The sequence below is a fragment of the Cyprinodon variegatus genome, unplaced genomic scaffold (genome assembly GCF_000732505.1).
Source record: "Cyprinodon variegatus isolate N-32 unplaced genomic scaffold, C_variegatus-1.0 Scaffold171, whole genome shotgun sequence".
Classification (NCBI taxonomy): domain Eukaryota; kingdom Metazoa; phylum Chordata; class Actinopteri; order Cyprinodontiformes; family Cyprinodontidae; genus Cyprinodon; species Cyprinodon variegatus.
Genome location: NW_015150624.1, coordinates 131,304 through 146,034, shown reverse-complemented (window position 1 = coordinate 146,034; position 14,731 = coordinate 131,304). Strand labels below are relative to the sequence as shown.

At 36.3% G+C, this 14,731-nt stretch overlaps 1 protein-coding gene across 1 annotated transcript in view; it reads right to left on the bottom strand.

Moving 5' to 3' along the window:
• LOC107087027 (ERC protein 2-like) overlaps nucleotides 1–14,731 on the bottom strand; it is a 206,592-nt gene that overhangs the window by 63,429 nt on the left and 128,432 nt on the right. Inside the window, exon 17 of the mRNA XM_015378362.1 lies at nucleotides 1,931–2,078. Coding sequence (XP_015233848.1) covers nucleotides 1,931–2,078 — 148 coding nt within the window. The remainder of the gene's footprint in view (nucleotides 1–1,930; nucleotides 2,079–14,731) is intronic.

Here is a 14,731-nt window from a genome sequence, read left to right as displayed (position 1 = left end):
GGCACGGTAGGGAACCTAGTATTTTTATGAAGATCTGAAATTTGAGTGATTACTGAGGTTGACTGCTCATGCACTCTTTGTTATCTGAGAACCGAGCCGAACTGAACCGCGCCGAGCCCTACTGCTGAACTAGTACCAGTTTAGCGTGGTTTGGTTGTGTCTGGCACGGGCCAGTTCAGTTTTGTGTGCCATTTACACTAAACAGTTATCTCGGTTACCGTGCTCGGACCGATCTCGACACAGTTTCAAAAGGGTAGTGTAAATGGGGCTATAAAGAGGATTTTCAATAAGAAAGCACTATCTTTTCACTACAGCGAAAACTACTAAAGATGACAATAAAATGTGTGTTAAAATAATTTTTTTGTTTACATTTTCCATTCTCACTTTGGATTGAAACTACTATCTCTCATACCAGGCCACTCTAAAATAGTTATTTTCTAATTACATTTTTAATAAACTGTCTAATCTGAATTAAACTACAGTACTACAGTAGCTAAGTTAAGAAAGTATGTAGGAAAAAAAATTGGTACACTACCGATGGGCTGTAAAAACTTTAAAATTTGGCTGATAAGACACAAGTCACAAAGTAGGAACTACTGCTTCCGTTAAATTTGTAAAACCTATGTCTAACTTTCTTTGTAATGTGTTAACAGGCACAACCAGATTCAGCTTGACCACAAAAAATCAAAACTATTTTTATTTAGATAATCACTTCTGTCGAAAACCTGACAAGCAAATCCTTTTTATTAGCAACACCTGGTTACGATTTAACCCTTTTAAAAACGGAGCACTAGTTCTTTATTTTGGTTAGGTTAATGATAAAAAAAACTAGTTTTGTAACAATGTGAAAGGTGTGCACAAAATAAAAGCTTTAATGCACGATTCATATGTGCTGTTTGTGAGTTTTATGATATGTTTTTAGAAATCTGTTTTACATGCACAAGTGAAGTTTGTGTCTTTTCCCTTTAGCAAATTCACTCCTTTTTGGTGCCGTATTGAACCCAGAGGTCCAACAGTGAAATTAGACCTCCCCATAACATCATCAGGTGGACTGTAACTAATGGTAACTCAACGGAAAAACATGACGCATCAAATGGCGATAAACAGATAATTAGCTTTCCTTGAAATAACTTGAATGGAATTGCACCCCCAAGGAACTATTTATTGTTTACAAGATCCAAGCAAAAGTTGGTATTTACATGCACAGCCACTGCATCTGTTGAATTATTTTCACCCTCTATTTTTCCCAGAAGCCTCCAGTGAATCAGGAAACGTACATGTGGACTCCCTGCTGTTAGCTCATTATTGTTAACGTTCATGTTTGATCAGTCATTCATGCGGTCTGACCAAACCTTAATGACCTACATACCCTCTTCAGCCTAAGGTAATACTGAGAGCTTAAAGCAGCACGGTAAATAGCTAGGTGTGTGTGTGTGAGCGTGTGCATAGGTGTATACCCTGATTTATGTCTGTTTGGCCAACAGGCCTCAGACAAAAACAGTCCGCCGATGACTCAACAATGACACTCGTCTGTGACTAGAGTGTATCCAGTAACTCTGATTGCAACATGCCTGTTTAGATAATAGTTCCCATCGTGTCAAAATGTGCCTGGATTTGAATTGTAAGCTCCAGCTTTATTGCTCTGGCATACAATGATGGAATGCAGCAAGCGTGTTTTAAGGCATTCAAGTGGATTCTGTTAACTATCATGTTATCAATCTCTATCTGTTCTTATTTAAAGTATTGCATGAAGGGTTAGTTACTACATAAAATACCCCACAATGGTAGCAGGGTTTAATTTGTAGCCTTGATTTGTTTCTTAAAACCAAAATTTTCTCAGTCTGTATTATATAGAAAAGTTAAACTTTTGGACCAAGATTAAGTCTTTAAAAGGTTTGATGAATAGCTGTTGGCGAAGTGGACAGGGTACCTGCTGTTTGAGCTGGTGCATAAGCCTGTCCTTTTCCCTCTTCAGAGCCATCACCTCATCTTGGGCTTTCTTTCGTTTGGAAGCGGATAACTCCAGCAGGGCGATGTTAGCATCCTTCTCACTGATGGCTGCCAGCAAAGCTTGCTGCCTGACATGGTAAGAAAAAAACAAGATTACATTAGATGAGTAAGAAAATTATCACATTAACTCTTGGTAATGAACTTAAATTAAATATAGCAAAGCTGTAATTACTATGCACAAATAAAGATTTCAAAGAGAACAAAGTCCGTCATTCAAAAGCTCCTTAAAGCTAGACGGATATTCCACAGAAAAGATGCAGACATCTTTGAAGTGGTCTGCTGAGTGGTGAATTAGTTTTTCTTCACTGACTCACCGGCATGTAATAGTTCATAAGTTCTGCACACTAAAAAGGATATTACAGCTTTCGTCTGTCATTACTGGAAAAAAAACAAAAAAAAACATATATATATATGAATGACATTTCAGGTGATATATGTTGCTTCTCTATTGGCAATTTCAGGTCATTACAGCTTTTCTCTGCTCTGTCTTGATCTATCCTGCATGGAAACTCTTGCATCAGCTGGAAGCTTTAGCTTTAAGCCCCACCTCTGATCGTCAGTGTTTTTGGGCTCTGGCACTATTTACCGTTACTTTGTGATATAAATTCAGCAAAAAAGTCCCTGTGAAATGGTAAACAATAAATACAATAAATAAATCTTTATAAAATAAATAAAATGTGAAAGCTGCTTATATTATTGTACATGGAACACATTTTTTTTCTTTTTGTATAAAATCATGCACCTGGATAATTATCTGGATCACAGACCAGTCTGACCTTATAAAATAAGTTACAACTTCTCTCTGGCTGCTCTCTGCCTACACAGGGTTTTACCATGAGTGGAGTGTGACAGCGGCAATAAGAGACTCCTCAGTGCGGTCTGCTTCAAAGTTTGCCTGAAGAAGTTATTTTAGCACTTATGAGAAAGTGTTTGTTCAAGCCATTGTAAGATCTTGGATAAGGACTTTAAAACACATGGCAGTGGACTTTTGAGAATTCTGAAATTGGTTTTAGAGGGGGTATACTGGATATTTGTGACACATCATGACAAAACTAGAAACAAGTCGGCAGAGTACCAGGGTAGAAAAATAGGAAAAACCACCAACTAATGAGAAAAATGTGATTTTGGTTTTATTCTAAAATGTGCAAGTTGCAGTTGTAAAATTGGTGCTTTTAATGACAGTTTCAGAGGTTTTAAAGTGGTAAAGTTTACAGAAGATCTCTAACTTATCTACATTTGCATGTCAGAGAGGGAAAATCTACAGCTCATTTAAATAGCAGCTTTTTTCGGCTCAAAGCTAGCTGTTCTTATGCTGGTTGGCCAATAAGCTGCTTGCTTGAAGTAAACACATAGCTTCTTAACTCTAGTATAATAGTAAAATGATTAGTAAAATAAAAGAAAGCATGGCAGAAGAACTATTATGATTGCATTCTGAAGAAAGGCTTTCAGTTTCTCAAAGGGATAATTCACGTGTTTGTTCTTTAATTTAAAAACAACAATCCAAAGAACAGAAAAAAAACAGAAAAAAATGTTTTAAATTCCTTTAATAGAATAATATTGAAAAAAATGTATAATTTTCTTCTTGAAGATACATTTTTAAAAGTACACAGCTTATAAATGCGTGAAAAGATTGTTCGATCTGCGTTTGGTATCTCTGCAGTTCCTTCAGTGTTACCAAAGGCATCTCTTGGGTACTTTTTGTTAAATGCTCTTCTTATCAACAATGTGAGCTTAGGAATACAGCAAAGCCTGGTTTGATTTGCCACCGTCCTTTTTGCTTTCTGTTTTCAGATGACAAATTTGATAGTGTTTTATTACATAATCATAACCTAATCATATTCTAATTTTTCAACAACTTCCTTCCAGAATTATCTGTTTTGTTCTTTGGAATCCATACAGATGTTTGTTCGCTATATCCTAATCAATCTCTAATGCATTCACTGAGCATATAATATTCAGTATCCATACTAAGATCGTCTCAAACAGAGGGAAGTTCAGATTGCAATTGGTCACACAGATTTTATTCAGGTGTATCAGAGATAAATATCACCATTACACAAGTTGATTGAAGTGCACTTATTCCGGAGCTCCTTAAAGTTAGACAGAGACTCCACAGAAAAGAAACAGACATCTTTGAAGTGGTCTGCTAAGTGGTGAATTAGTGGTACCTCACTGACTCACCGGCATGTAACGGTGTAATAGACTCTGTAGGCAAAAGAGGATATGACATCTTTCATCTGTCCTAGCTGGTTAACAGAGTGCATGTGTGTGTGTTTGTGAGTGTACATCCTGTTCCAGAGGGGAAGGACTGAATGACTCTCTACAGGTGTAGATGAAACCCACCAACAAGGTTAATTAAACACAAACAACCAGATGTACAAATATACCACAAGAAGACTGAAGAGCATGTGCAGCAAAGACTGTGTCTTTAAGGCAGATCTTTGATTACAGTCCCTGTCATCAAACAGGATATTGTAAATCCAGAGTTGCGACACACACACATTGTCTCCCCACTCTTGTAAACACACTTACAAGCAGAAATGTTCTCACAGAGAGTCAGCCACACACACCTCTATTTTCTTTAACTCAAAACTGAAAATATTAGTAAAAGATAGTTTTCAATATTTAAAAAGAACTCCAACAAATGAGGAAGAAGTATCTTTATGTGCAGCTTTGACAATTTCGAATGCTATTGCTTGTCTTTTTAATCTAACCTTTCTTTAAACTTCACTGCAATAGTCTCTGAAGGTATTTTAAGTTGGATAAACAAAGCAGCTTAATTCCAGACTCTTAAATTGCATTTAACAAGCATTTAACTGGTATAGTAATGTTTGGGTTTGTGTAAGGTAAGTAGAAGAAGAGCGAGTCTGGACACATTTAAAGTACACTTTGGACTCTATTAGTAACCAACCTGCAATGGGGTATTTTTTTCCATGATTTAAGTTCCTGCAGAAATAACCCACTTGCAAAAGTAAACATGCTAAAATCGGAATATAGTCATGCCAGCCCAACAGTCCACGTTTTGTGTTTTTAGTATAACAAGCTCTAGGTTTTTCGATTGAAGGCCATTAACAGACCTCTGTATCTGCTTGTGCATAAAGTATATATTTACAAATGCATACATGTGGGTTCTGGCATAGACCGGAGCAATTAATCACATCATTAATCACAAAGTAAGAAAATCTTTTTGTCTCCTCAAAACTCTATTTTTTGTTGTTGTTGTTTATTTTTGTTTTGTTGTTTAGTAGGAAAACACCTATTGACATACAATGAATTTGCATCAGATTAAGTACTTCAGACTCCAGGTCTATTTTGCATAAGCTGACCAATTATTCTGTGAATACTCTTTCAGTTTAAAGATCTACTGTACTGATCAAACAAAAGTCTAATGCATGCAAAATTTAATTTTATGTTTTTTGTTGTTTTTATTTACTTGAAATGTAATGTGCAAATAATTGCAAAAAGTTCTACTACTTTGTCTTAAGTCCTGTTAAATTCAATGAGCAGTTGATGCATAGAGTCATATATGGGCAAGGAATGCAGCAGATTGTGTCACAGCTCATAAACAGTCCATCAGATTTACTACCCTCACATATTTGCAAGGCCATCTTTACACCAGGCTGCTGAATCACGTCCAAACTGTATCCCAGCTTTACCTCCTGTCTCTAAGTTTAACTCCATTCAGAAACAGAGAATGTTATCGTTAACAGGTCAACATACTCCTGTAAATTCATAAAGAGTAGGAGTACTTTACTTGCCATTTCACTTCAGTAAGGACTAAAGGTAAAATTTTAAGACAGAATTTTTGAATTTAAAGGAAGGAAATAGTTAGCTAATGCATGAAAATATAAAATGAAAATATGTTTATTGTTTGTTGATTTCTCAATTAAAATTATTATTTTCCTAAAATCAAATATTTGTTCTTAATTTTCTGTTTATTTATGCCATGTTTAGTTCAAGTTAAGGGGCTGTAATAGCACTTTCTACTTTTTTTTAGGAGATCATAAAAAATATCATATAAAAGTTATAAATGATTGATTATAGATAATTCAAAAGTGTCCAAATAATTTCCAAATCAATAACATTTTCCCATTTTTATTTTCTTCCATTTTGTAATTGCAGCAATGGGGATCAACCCCCACTTCCCATTCCTTCACAATGGTTTGGCTGCTGACAATGTTTTTTTTTTAAGGTTCATGAGGCTACTTCAGTAAACTACAAAAGGCAAGGCTTGCTGCATGGCAGGAAAATTCAGGACCTGAATTTGCATACTTTGTCCTTAAAGTATGCTGTGGTAAATAAGTAATCGGGAGGTCTTATATGTTTATTTTTAATGCGTTTTTTCAAATTTTGAGGTTCATAATAAATAGGTCCTTCAAATTATAAATAAAGTATATTTGTTAGGTTTTCTTTCCCTGACCTGTCAGTTTAGGTGGAGGGAAATGTCTCCCCCTATACTTCAGATGTACTACACCAGATGATGGATTAAAAAATTGCTCCATTAGATATCTGAAACTTTTAAGACTGTTTAGCCTAAACGTTTTCAGAACTTTAAGGAAAAGTCATTTATTGTTCCTTTAATGCTAAGCCTTTCATTATATCTGGTCAGTATAAATTGTAAGGAGGGGTAACCTCTGTGAACCTTTGTGCTGTTTTAATAACTTGAATAAGGTCCCTCCTGTATTTCTCCATAGAGCTCCCATTCCACATTGCAGCATTGGCAGAGATTGCTTACTATATTGTGCCATTAAAGCTACAATGAGTGATTTTCAGTGACATCTAAAGGTCAGACTGCACTCCCCCCAGAGCTTTTCCAAACAATATAGAGGCCATCATGGTACAAAATGCCACAACATCCTCGTATAGAGTTTATACAGTATAGGCCCAAGAAAGGAAAAATACTCTACGTTATTTGTTCCACATCATTTTCATGTTTTTAGTGAGCTTCTTAGCATAATGCTATAAATGAATAAGTATCTGTAGTCCTTTAGTTTGATAGTGAGATTGCGTTGGTTGGAAGCATATGTGGTCCCCGTTTAATGTCCAAGTTTTCACTATGATATTGATGTTATTAGATGAGGTCGAGACAGAGGATGAGGCAAAGAGGCCGCAGTGGGCATGCAGCCAAGGCCACGTGAAGGACAAGTGTGAGCATGATGCCTGGAGCTGAGGAGGCAAGATTTGGCTCCAAAGGAGCCGGAGAGAAGTAACCAAGACATGTACCAGAAAATAATTTTTAGGTTTACCTATGTGGTCTGTGTGATACTGTATAAATAATCATAACCAAACATATTTTATTTACAGCTCTTAGAGCTACATGTAGTAAAGTTACTGTTGTAAAGTTACTCAATATATGCCAGAGTCACATTGTGAGTGAAATGGCAGTCTCTACAGTCACTTGGATGTCAGCTCTGCGCTGCATTAGCATCTGCATATATCTGCATCATAAATTCGAAAACTGCTGCTATGTAATTATAAATAGCAATTCCTAAGGCAACACAGACATAAAGATTGAGACTTTCAGTTTGTAGATCATAATAAAAAACATAACTATGCATAATATATCACATTTCTGTCAGTAAATCCCACTAAATATTACACACTGGAGCTTTAAAAAGTCCTGAGATAATAGACTGGCCTTTCTGAGCTTTCCAAAAAAAGGATCTTTACTGAGTTTCCTCTCTAAGCTTAAATGGGTTATTCCTTGGTCAGATCTCCATCTCCCTGATGTAAATGACTAAGAGCTTAATAGATCTTTTTAGATCTTTTTCAGATGTTTTTTTTATCTTCTTTTTCTTGCTGTACAACATGCATCTTGTGTTCCTCCTAATCTTTTAATTGTTTTAGTGGTGTTTAAAACTATGTTATTGTTTGTTAGAAGAAAACATTGGTAAGAAAAGGGTAGAGATAAGTTCACAAAGAGCTTTTTTCGAATGAATATATGGATGCTCAGTTTGAATTTTCTACAGAGCAGATTGTTGGTGTCCATCATTTATGAAACAGTTAACTATTGTTCTCCATGTCATAAATCATACATGTCACATTGTTGTAATTTATCTACTATTTAAGTGACATCACATGGAAATTGTTTACACTAGATCTTATTTAGGAATGTAGAAGTGAAAGAGGTTGTAAACAAATGCACAGAATTTCTTAGACTTTTGTTTTTTTACAATTAAGTTCTGTTTGGTGTTTTCCTCATTGCCTCACTCAAACTCACCTGAACCTAAAAAATTGCCACATTAACTGGTGGTTATTAATTAATGTAGAGATGTTGTGGGTCCAAAAGAATAAAATCTCTGAATCAAAGTGACTGCCATGCTTCAGTGTGATTTAAATTGTTTCCAGTCTCTGCAGTAACACTGAACAAAGCAGGATGGTCTCCCTGTGGGTGCTTGTAAGTGGTGCTGTGGGATTCTGCTAAGTGATTTCTTCCTTAAACAATAAAAAGGAGGCATTATTAAATAGCCCCCCCAGAAAACTGTGGTTCCCACATCCTCACCAACTGATTATGTGCTCGCTGTTGTGTCTATATGTGTGAGAGAGAGATGATTAGTAATACAAGCAGTCTTTTAATCTGAATCACACTGGTTTATTTTATCAAAGTTAATATGAGTCGCCATTTTGCCTTCGCTGTAGAAAACACAATAATCTGGCAAGCAGGACTCATCTGTTTGACATGTATAACTATGCACAACAAAATGCATATCCTGTATCTGCTGGCATATAATCAGAGTAGACAGGCTTTGTTTCACTGGAGAGTTTGCAAACTTACTTGACACATCCTGTACAAAGGATAATATGTATTTACAGTCTAACTTTAAAAGGGACAATTAATTGTATTATAATGAAAAAAAAAACAACTATTAGTCTGTTTAAATTCAAAAATGGGAAGTCATAAGACACTCCTATAAAAACACAAATAAATCTTGCTGCTAGATCTCTATTGTCATAGAATCCCAGCACAAGATAAAGATGTTGGAGCTGACATAATAAAAACAACATTCACATAAACAGATGTGCACCTATATAAATCACATATGGCTCACATTTCTTTTTTTTTTAGTACTGCAAGAGTCCATGGAAAAGCTCTCTATAACTTTGCTGGCTGAGCTGACATCTTATTTATAAGGGATGAAGTTCTCAGCTCAACTACAACATGTGATACCAATTGAAACTTCATGGTCCTGGGGACGAATTGAGACATTCAGATCTACAGAGTTGGGAGATTCATGGCTAAAAGACATGAAGTGATAAGATTGTTGAGGTCATGATGGTGACATAAGATGGAAAAGAAATATTTAATGAAACAAGCAGAAAAAGCAAGAAGTGATAAAACTCCCGATGGTAAAAGGAAAAAAAAAAAAAAAGAGCACCAAAGATATCATTTAGCAAAGCAGGTGTTAAATGAGTGTTAAAAGGCAGATTTATAACTAAAACTAGGTCAAATTGGGATTTGCTAATATTAATTTAGACATGCCTGTATATAAAATGAAAAACTGCATAAAACACAAAGTGGTCTGTACAGAGAGGTAAGATCATAACACACCAAAAAAAATAATACATTGCAACAGACGGCATGATATAAAGAAAAGACTATGTGTTTGATGAGGCTGACCTACCTGTGCTGCCTGAAAAAGAAAAAAGGGAAGGTTGAGGGCAGAAGGAAGTAAAGAACATGGCAAAGGTAAAGATTTAAGAGTCCCTGTCTACCCTAAATCAGCTCAGCGCACTCCATGTTGTTATTCCTGGGCGTCACGGTTGAGGGATATGTGTTTATAATTTGTGTTATGACTTACTTGAAATTATGAGTGCAGAGAGTCAGTGGGACAGAACCAGATGCGTCTACTTGATCCCCAAGGGAACCATCAATAACTACTGCCCCTAAGTGTGTGTGTGGGTGTGTGTGTGTATGTGTGGGGGGGTTGGGGTGATGTAGGACAACCTGGGCTTTCGTGTCCATACGTCAACGTGAGTTCATTTTGTTGGCAAAAAGCACAAGAAGACGCTACTGATATCCATTCCCACAACATCCATTATAAGTTCTTTACTTTCAGATTTAGCCCTTCCAGCACTCAATCTCCAGCTCTGTAGAAGCATTCCTCTGGCATTTTATGGCTGTTCCTTGATTGTGAGTATTTGAAGGTACAGCACAAGACTGGGGCCCCATATATTGAAGGCCTGCAGTGAGAGCAAGCAGAGGACATGAGAGTCGAGCATGGTTGAGTGACACTATTATTTATGTTCTTGGAACAGATTGTTATTTACAACTAAGGAGGTAGGGAAAAAGTCTATTTTCAACATAAAACACATGCTCAGGCTTCATCTTGAAAGCTAACTCCAGATCCAGTTGGGGAGGTAAACCTGTATATTAAATCTAAAAGGCTGGGTAAATTTATGTTTAAGACATCTAACAACTTTATGAATGTTTTGTATACTGAATATGCAACTAACCTGCATCCACTTGCATCACTTTGGCCTAACCGTTGTATGATCTTAACTTAGAAGATAGACCATAGGCAAATCCATCGCAAACAAATCAATGTTTTTGTTCCTCGAGAGGTTGTTTAGCACTACATCACCATTCTATGTGAAAAGACTCTATGCCACAAGCTTACCTTTGCCTAGCTTCCTGAGAGAAACCCATAACAGCAGATGGTTGTCCCAGAACTCAACCAAGCTATGTGTGTTTTCACTTCACTGATTAAATATACAGCCCACTTACTTTGCTCACCCTCTCTTTCAACCGTATGCTCCGGCTGCTGGGTGCTGGTAGTGGGCGTCTTATTGGAAAAGTATGTATCAGCTTTACAGCAACAAGACGAAATATACGAGAGGACAAAAATCAACAAATCTGCCAAAACTAGCCAAATGTTTAGAGTTGAAGCAGGGACTAGTAGAGATGGTTGACTGGCCCCAGAGATGAGCCAGAACAGACGGACACTACTGCATTCCAGCCATAAGGAGGGAGAGATAAACGGGCTCAGCCATAAGAAGAAGAGTGAGGGAGGCCAGCTGTTTGTGTTCATGTGAAAAAAAAATTTGAAAAATTCATCTTAGCCAAAATTTTAAACTAAGAGTAAAGATATATACTTGGTCTAAAAGGGACAGGGTTCACATTTATGAAAAAGTATTGTTGTTACTTAAAGGTGCATAGACATATTATATGCCTATACAAAAAAAGACCAAAAAGCATTTGATCATGATGATATAAAGTATAAAAAGCAAGAATCTGTCCTGATAGTGTTTAGAGAGTCCTTTTTGAGCCTAAATAGAATTACAACAGTGGACACAATGAGCAGACATGCAGCCATGGTGGCAAATAAAGACAGTGCTGCAGAAAGCCAGATGACGACCACTGAATATAATAAGATTTCCATTCCTAATGCAAACAGGGACCCAGCTATCTACCCCCCTCCCTACTTACAATATGGTTTGTACTTAGACTGTAGTAACTGAGAATAGTATTGCTATCATTACTCTCAGTATTAATAAGGAACTGTACTCTCACATTCATGAAATTAGCAGCCAAATCTTAAGACCTCAGCAGCTTTAGCTTTGGCTTTAAATAAACACCTATATTCATTATTCTGAGTGTTGTTTTAGCCTTATCCCTCTTGGAAACATACATTTATTTCGGTTTTTTCACATTGGACCTTGGACTTCTCTTCATTGTTTCCACAATTCACTAACACTAGGCCATTATGTCACTCCTGCTTTCACAAATCAGACTCCAACTTGAGTCTTTTGTCACACTCGAAAAAAGTGTTATTTTCTTATTTTGTATGGAGTCTGGAATTTGGTTTAAGGTGCACTTGTGGCTAGCCTTTTGTAATCCATCTTCAAAAAGAGTTACCCCTTTTCTCTCCCTAATGCATCAGTAGTGGTAGTGACTCAGCAAAGTAACCAGGTGAAAGGGAGCGAGCAGTGCCACACACCAATGTACCCCTCAAAAAATTATATCCAAATCACTCTCAAGAAATGAATGATGGAGCCTATCGAGGCAGCTGTTGTAGAGGAAACTCCAAAATTCTTGTTGCACATTGGGCAATTATGAGGGTATTAATGGGAAATAGAAAGACAAGTTTGCTTCATTCAGCCCTGTTCAACCACTCTAACTTAGAAGTGTCAGCCAAATATAAACATGTTAGAATCCTAGTGCCAGAAGCTTTTTTAGCGATATTGCCTTGTAGGATTCACAGGCCTGCTTTGTTCTCACATTAGGGCAGAAATTCAACAGCTACTTCATTTTCTACTTAAAAACATGTCACAAACATAAACACTGCACGTTGTCGAGTTAAAGGCAAACACCTTATATGTCGTAAAAATCTTACATTTATTTCAACAGATGAAGATAGCAACTGGATGAAACTTCATGATACTAAAATCCTTTGACAATTACAATCATTATGTTTTATTCAAGGCAGAGCATGGGCCAAAAGATCTTTTGTTGTCTTCCTAACTTAATTCTGCAGGCCTTTTACCATCAATCAGGTAATGGTCCATTAAGGCATAACTTAATTTCTTATGTGGAAGCTTGAATACTTCTACTTTGAGGATTCATTATGTGCCTACTAAAATGACATCAACAGGTTGATTGAATTATTTATTTATTAGAATATGATCAGCCTCCTGTTATTAAAAACCCACAGAAGAAGGGTTTGAATAAGGTGAGAGAAGAAGAAAATTGAGACAGAGAAATGCAGCTTTTCCTGGCCAAAAGAACCCTCCAGCATTTTTTTGTTTGCTAACAAATGTTACAAAAAAAAAAAAAAATTATATTTTTGTTGTGGATGCCAGATTCTTCTGAGTATCCACAAAATCCATGTTGAATATAACGCTTCAATTGTTTGCTAGGTCTGGTCCATTAACATGGACACACTTGACGTCACATCCACCAAACAGCACAGGAACATCCGTCATGAAATAAGTTAAGGAAAAAAGGCTTATAGATGCATCTGTGCTTAACTACTGAGGTGTCAGTCTGTTCATCAAACAATGTTTTAGTCATAACGGATCAAATAAAAAAGAAAACCTTACGTAATTTTAAAGAAAATTACGTAAGGTTTTCGTATCATAATTGATGACAATCAGTTAACAGGACTAAAAATCAATGTGTTGTAGGCATTTAGTAGCAGTAGCTTTTTCTCTTCCCTTTTAAGAAGCATTTAGATAACTCTTTAAACATTTTGTCTGAGTATTAACAGTACAGTGATATCATATATCTATCTGTATTTTTTTTCTTGTTAAGCCTACAGATAATTTGATACAAACACAAATTGGTTGTGTATGGTTCTAATCTTTATGTTAAGCTAAATATGTTATAAAGATGCAGATGACCAGGATTTCATCTTATTTTCAGCATGATAGCTCATTATGCTGAAAAAATAAAATTATAAAAATAATAATAAAAATACAATTATCCAGTCTCTTTCAAAGCAGTTCAATAAAACAAACTGAAACTGGGTTGTGAGTGGTAATGCGACATCACAGTGCCTTTGATTGTATCCTTTTCCTCATTCATTTGCAGAGGTTTGTGTCTGGGCATACCTTTTCCTGCATTAATTAGGTTTCAAATTTACAAAGAGGAAAATATGTTTCTTATGAGATTAGTAAAATTCTGTACTCAGAGCCTCACTGCTCAGCTCTAAATAGTAAGGTAAGCTCTGAACACAAAGAGAGAGCACTTCAGTAGCACAGAAGGCTTGTCCAGTCTTTTTAGAGGAGAGATTTGTCTTCTGGCTTTATTTCATGTAGCTGAGTTATGGTGTCACCTCGAGGCAAAAGAAACAACACAGAGGGCTGTACTGTACCACACACATATGGCTCCCCTGCCTCATAGTCATACACAAGTAGAAACACAACCAGACACAGCAGCTGGCTTTTTTAAAGCTCTCAGTGACAGGAGTGAAGGTCACAGCGGGAAACAAAGCTCCAAACACGCACACACACACACACTCACACAAAAACACATACCTGCAGGAAGGAAAGACATACTTAACAGTGTGTATTAAAAAAACTATTTGAATAAGAAACAACTCACATTTCACAGAAAACCACAAATATGTGAGCTGATTTTGTTTTACTCTAGAGGATTACCTTTATTGAATGTGCAGCATAATTTATTTTTCAAAGTCCTTACAAAATAACCAGAAGGGTGGGAGGTAGTGTTGTTGCTGCAAACTAATGTTAACATATGGTCTTCAATTCTGACAAAGCTGTTTTGGTCTTTGTATTTTTTTTTTACCTGAAACCACCGCAAACTGATGTTAGAACAACTTTATATGAGTTTACCTGCTGAATGATTGTTGGACTATATTCCCTCTATGAACAGACATAAGAAGCCATACCATGGTTGAAAATAAACTAACACTTTTAACCCATATCAGACATGAATATTCCTAATTTATGACATTGTGTTACACCGACAGTAAGTAGGCCTACAGTATTTTGATTTCTTTTACTATTAATTCATGTGAACTGATGTTTTAACAGACGTACCTTTATGTTAATCTTTCCCTATTGTTCAACCTAAAACCCTGTTTGATATGGTCTCAATAGCACAGCAAAACTTTCAATCTAATGGTAAACAATTCCTAACCAAAGAGGAGAAAAGATGACTTAAGAACATCTTAGTGGGATGCAAGACCAGCCTTACCCAGGGTTGCTACACCTGGCGACACAACCAGGTGCTCAGAAGCATTGCAACAGTGCTGGTATG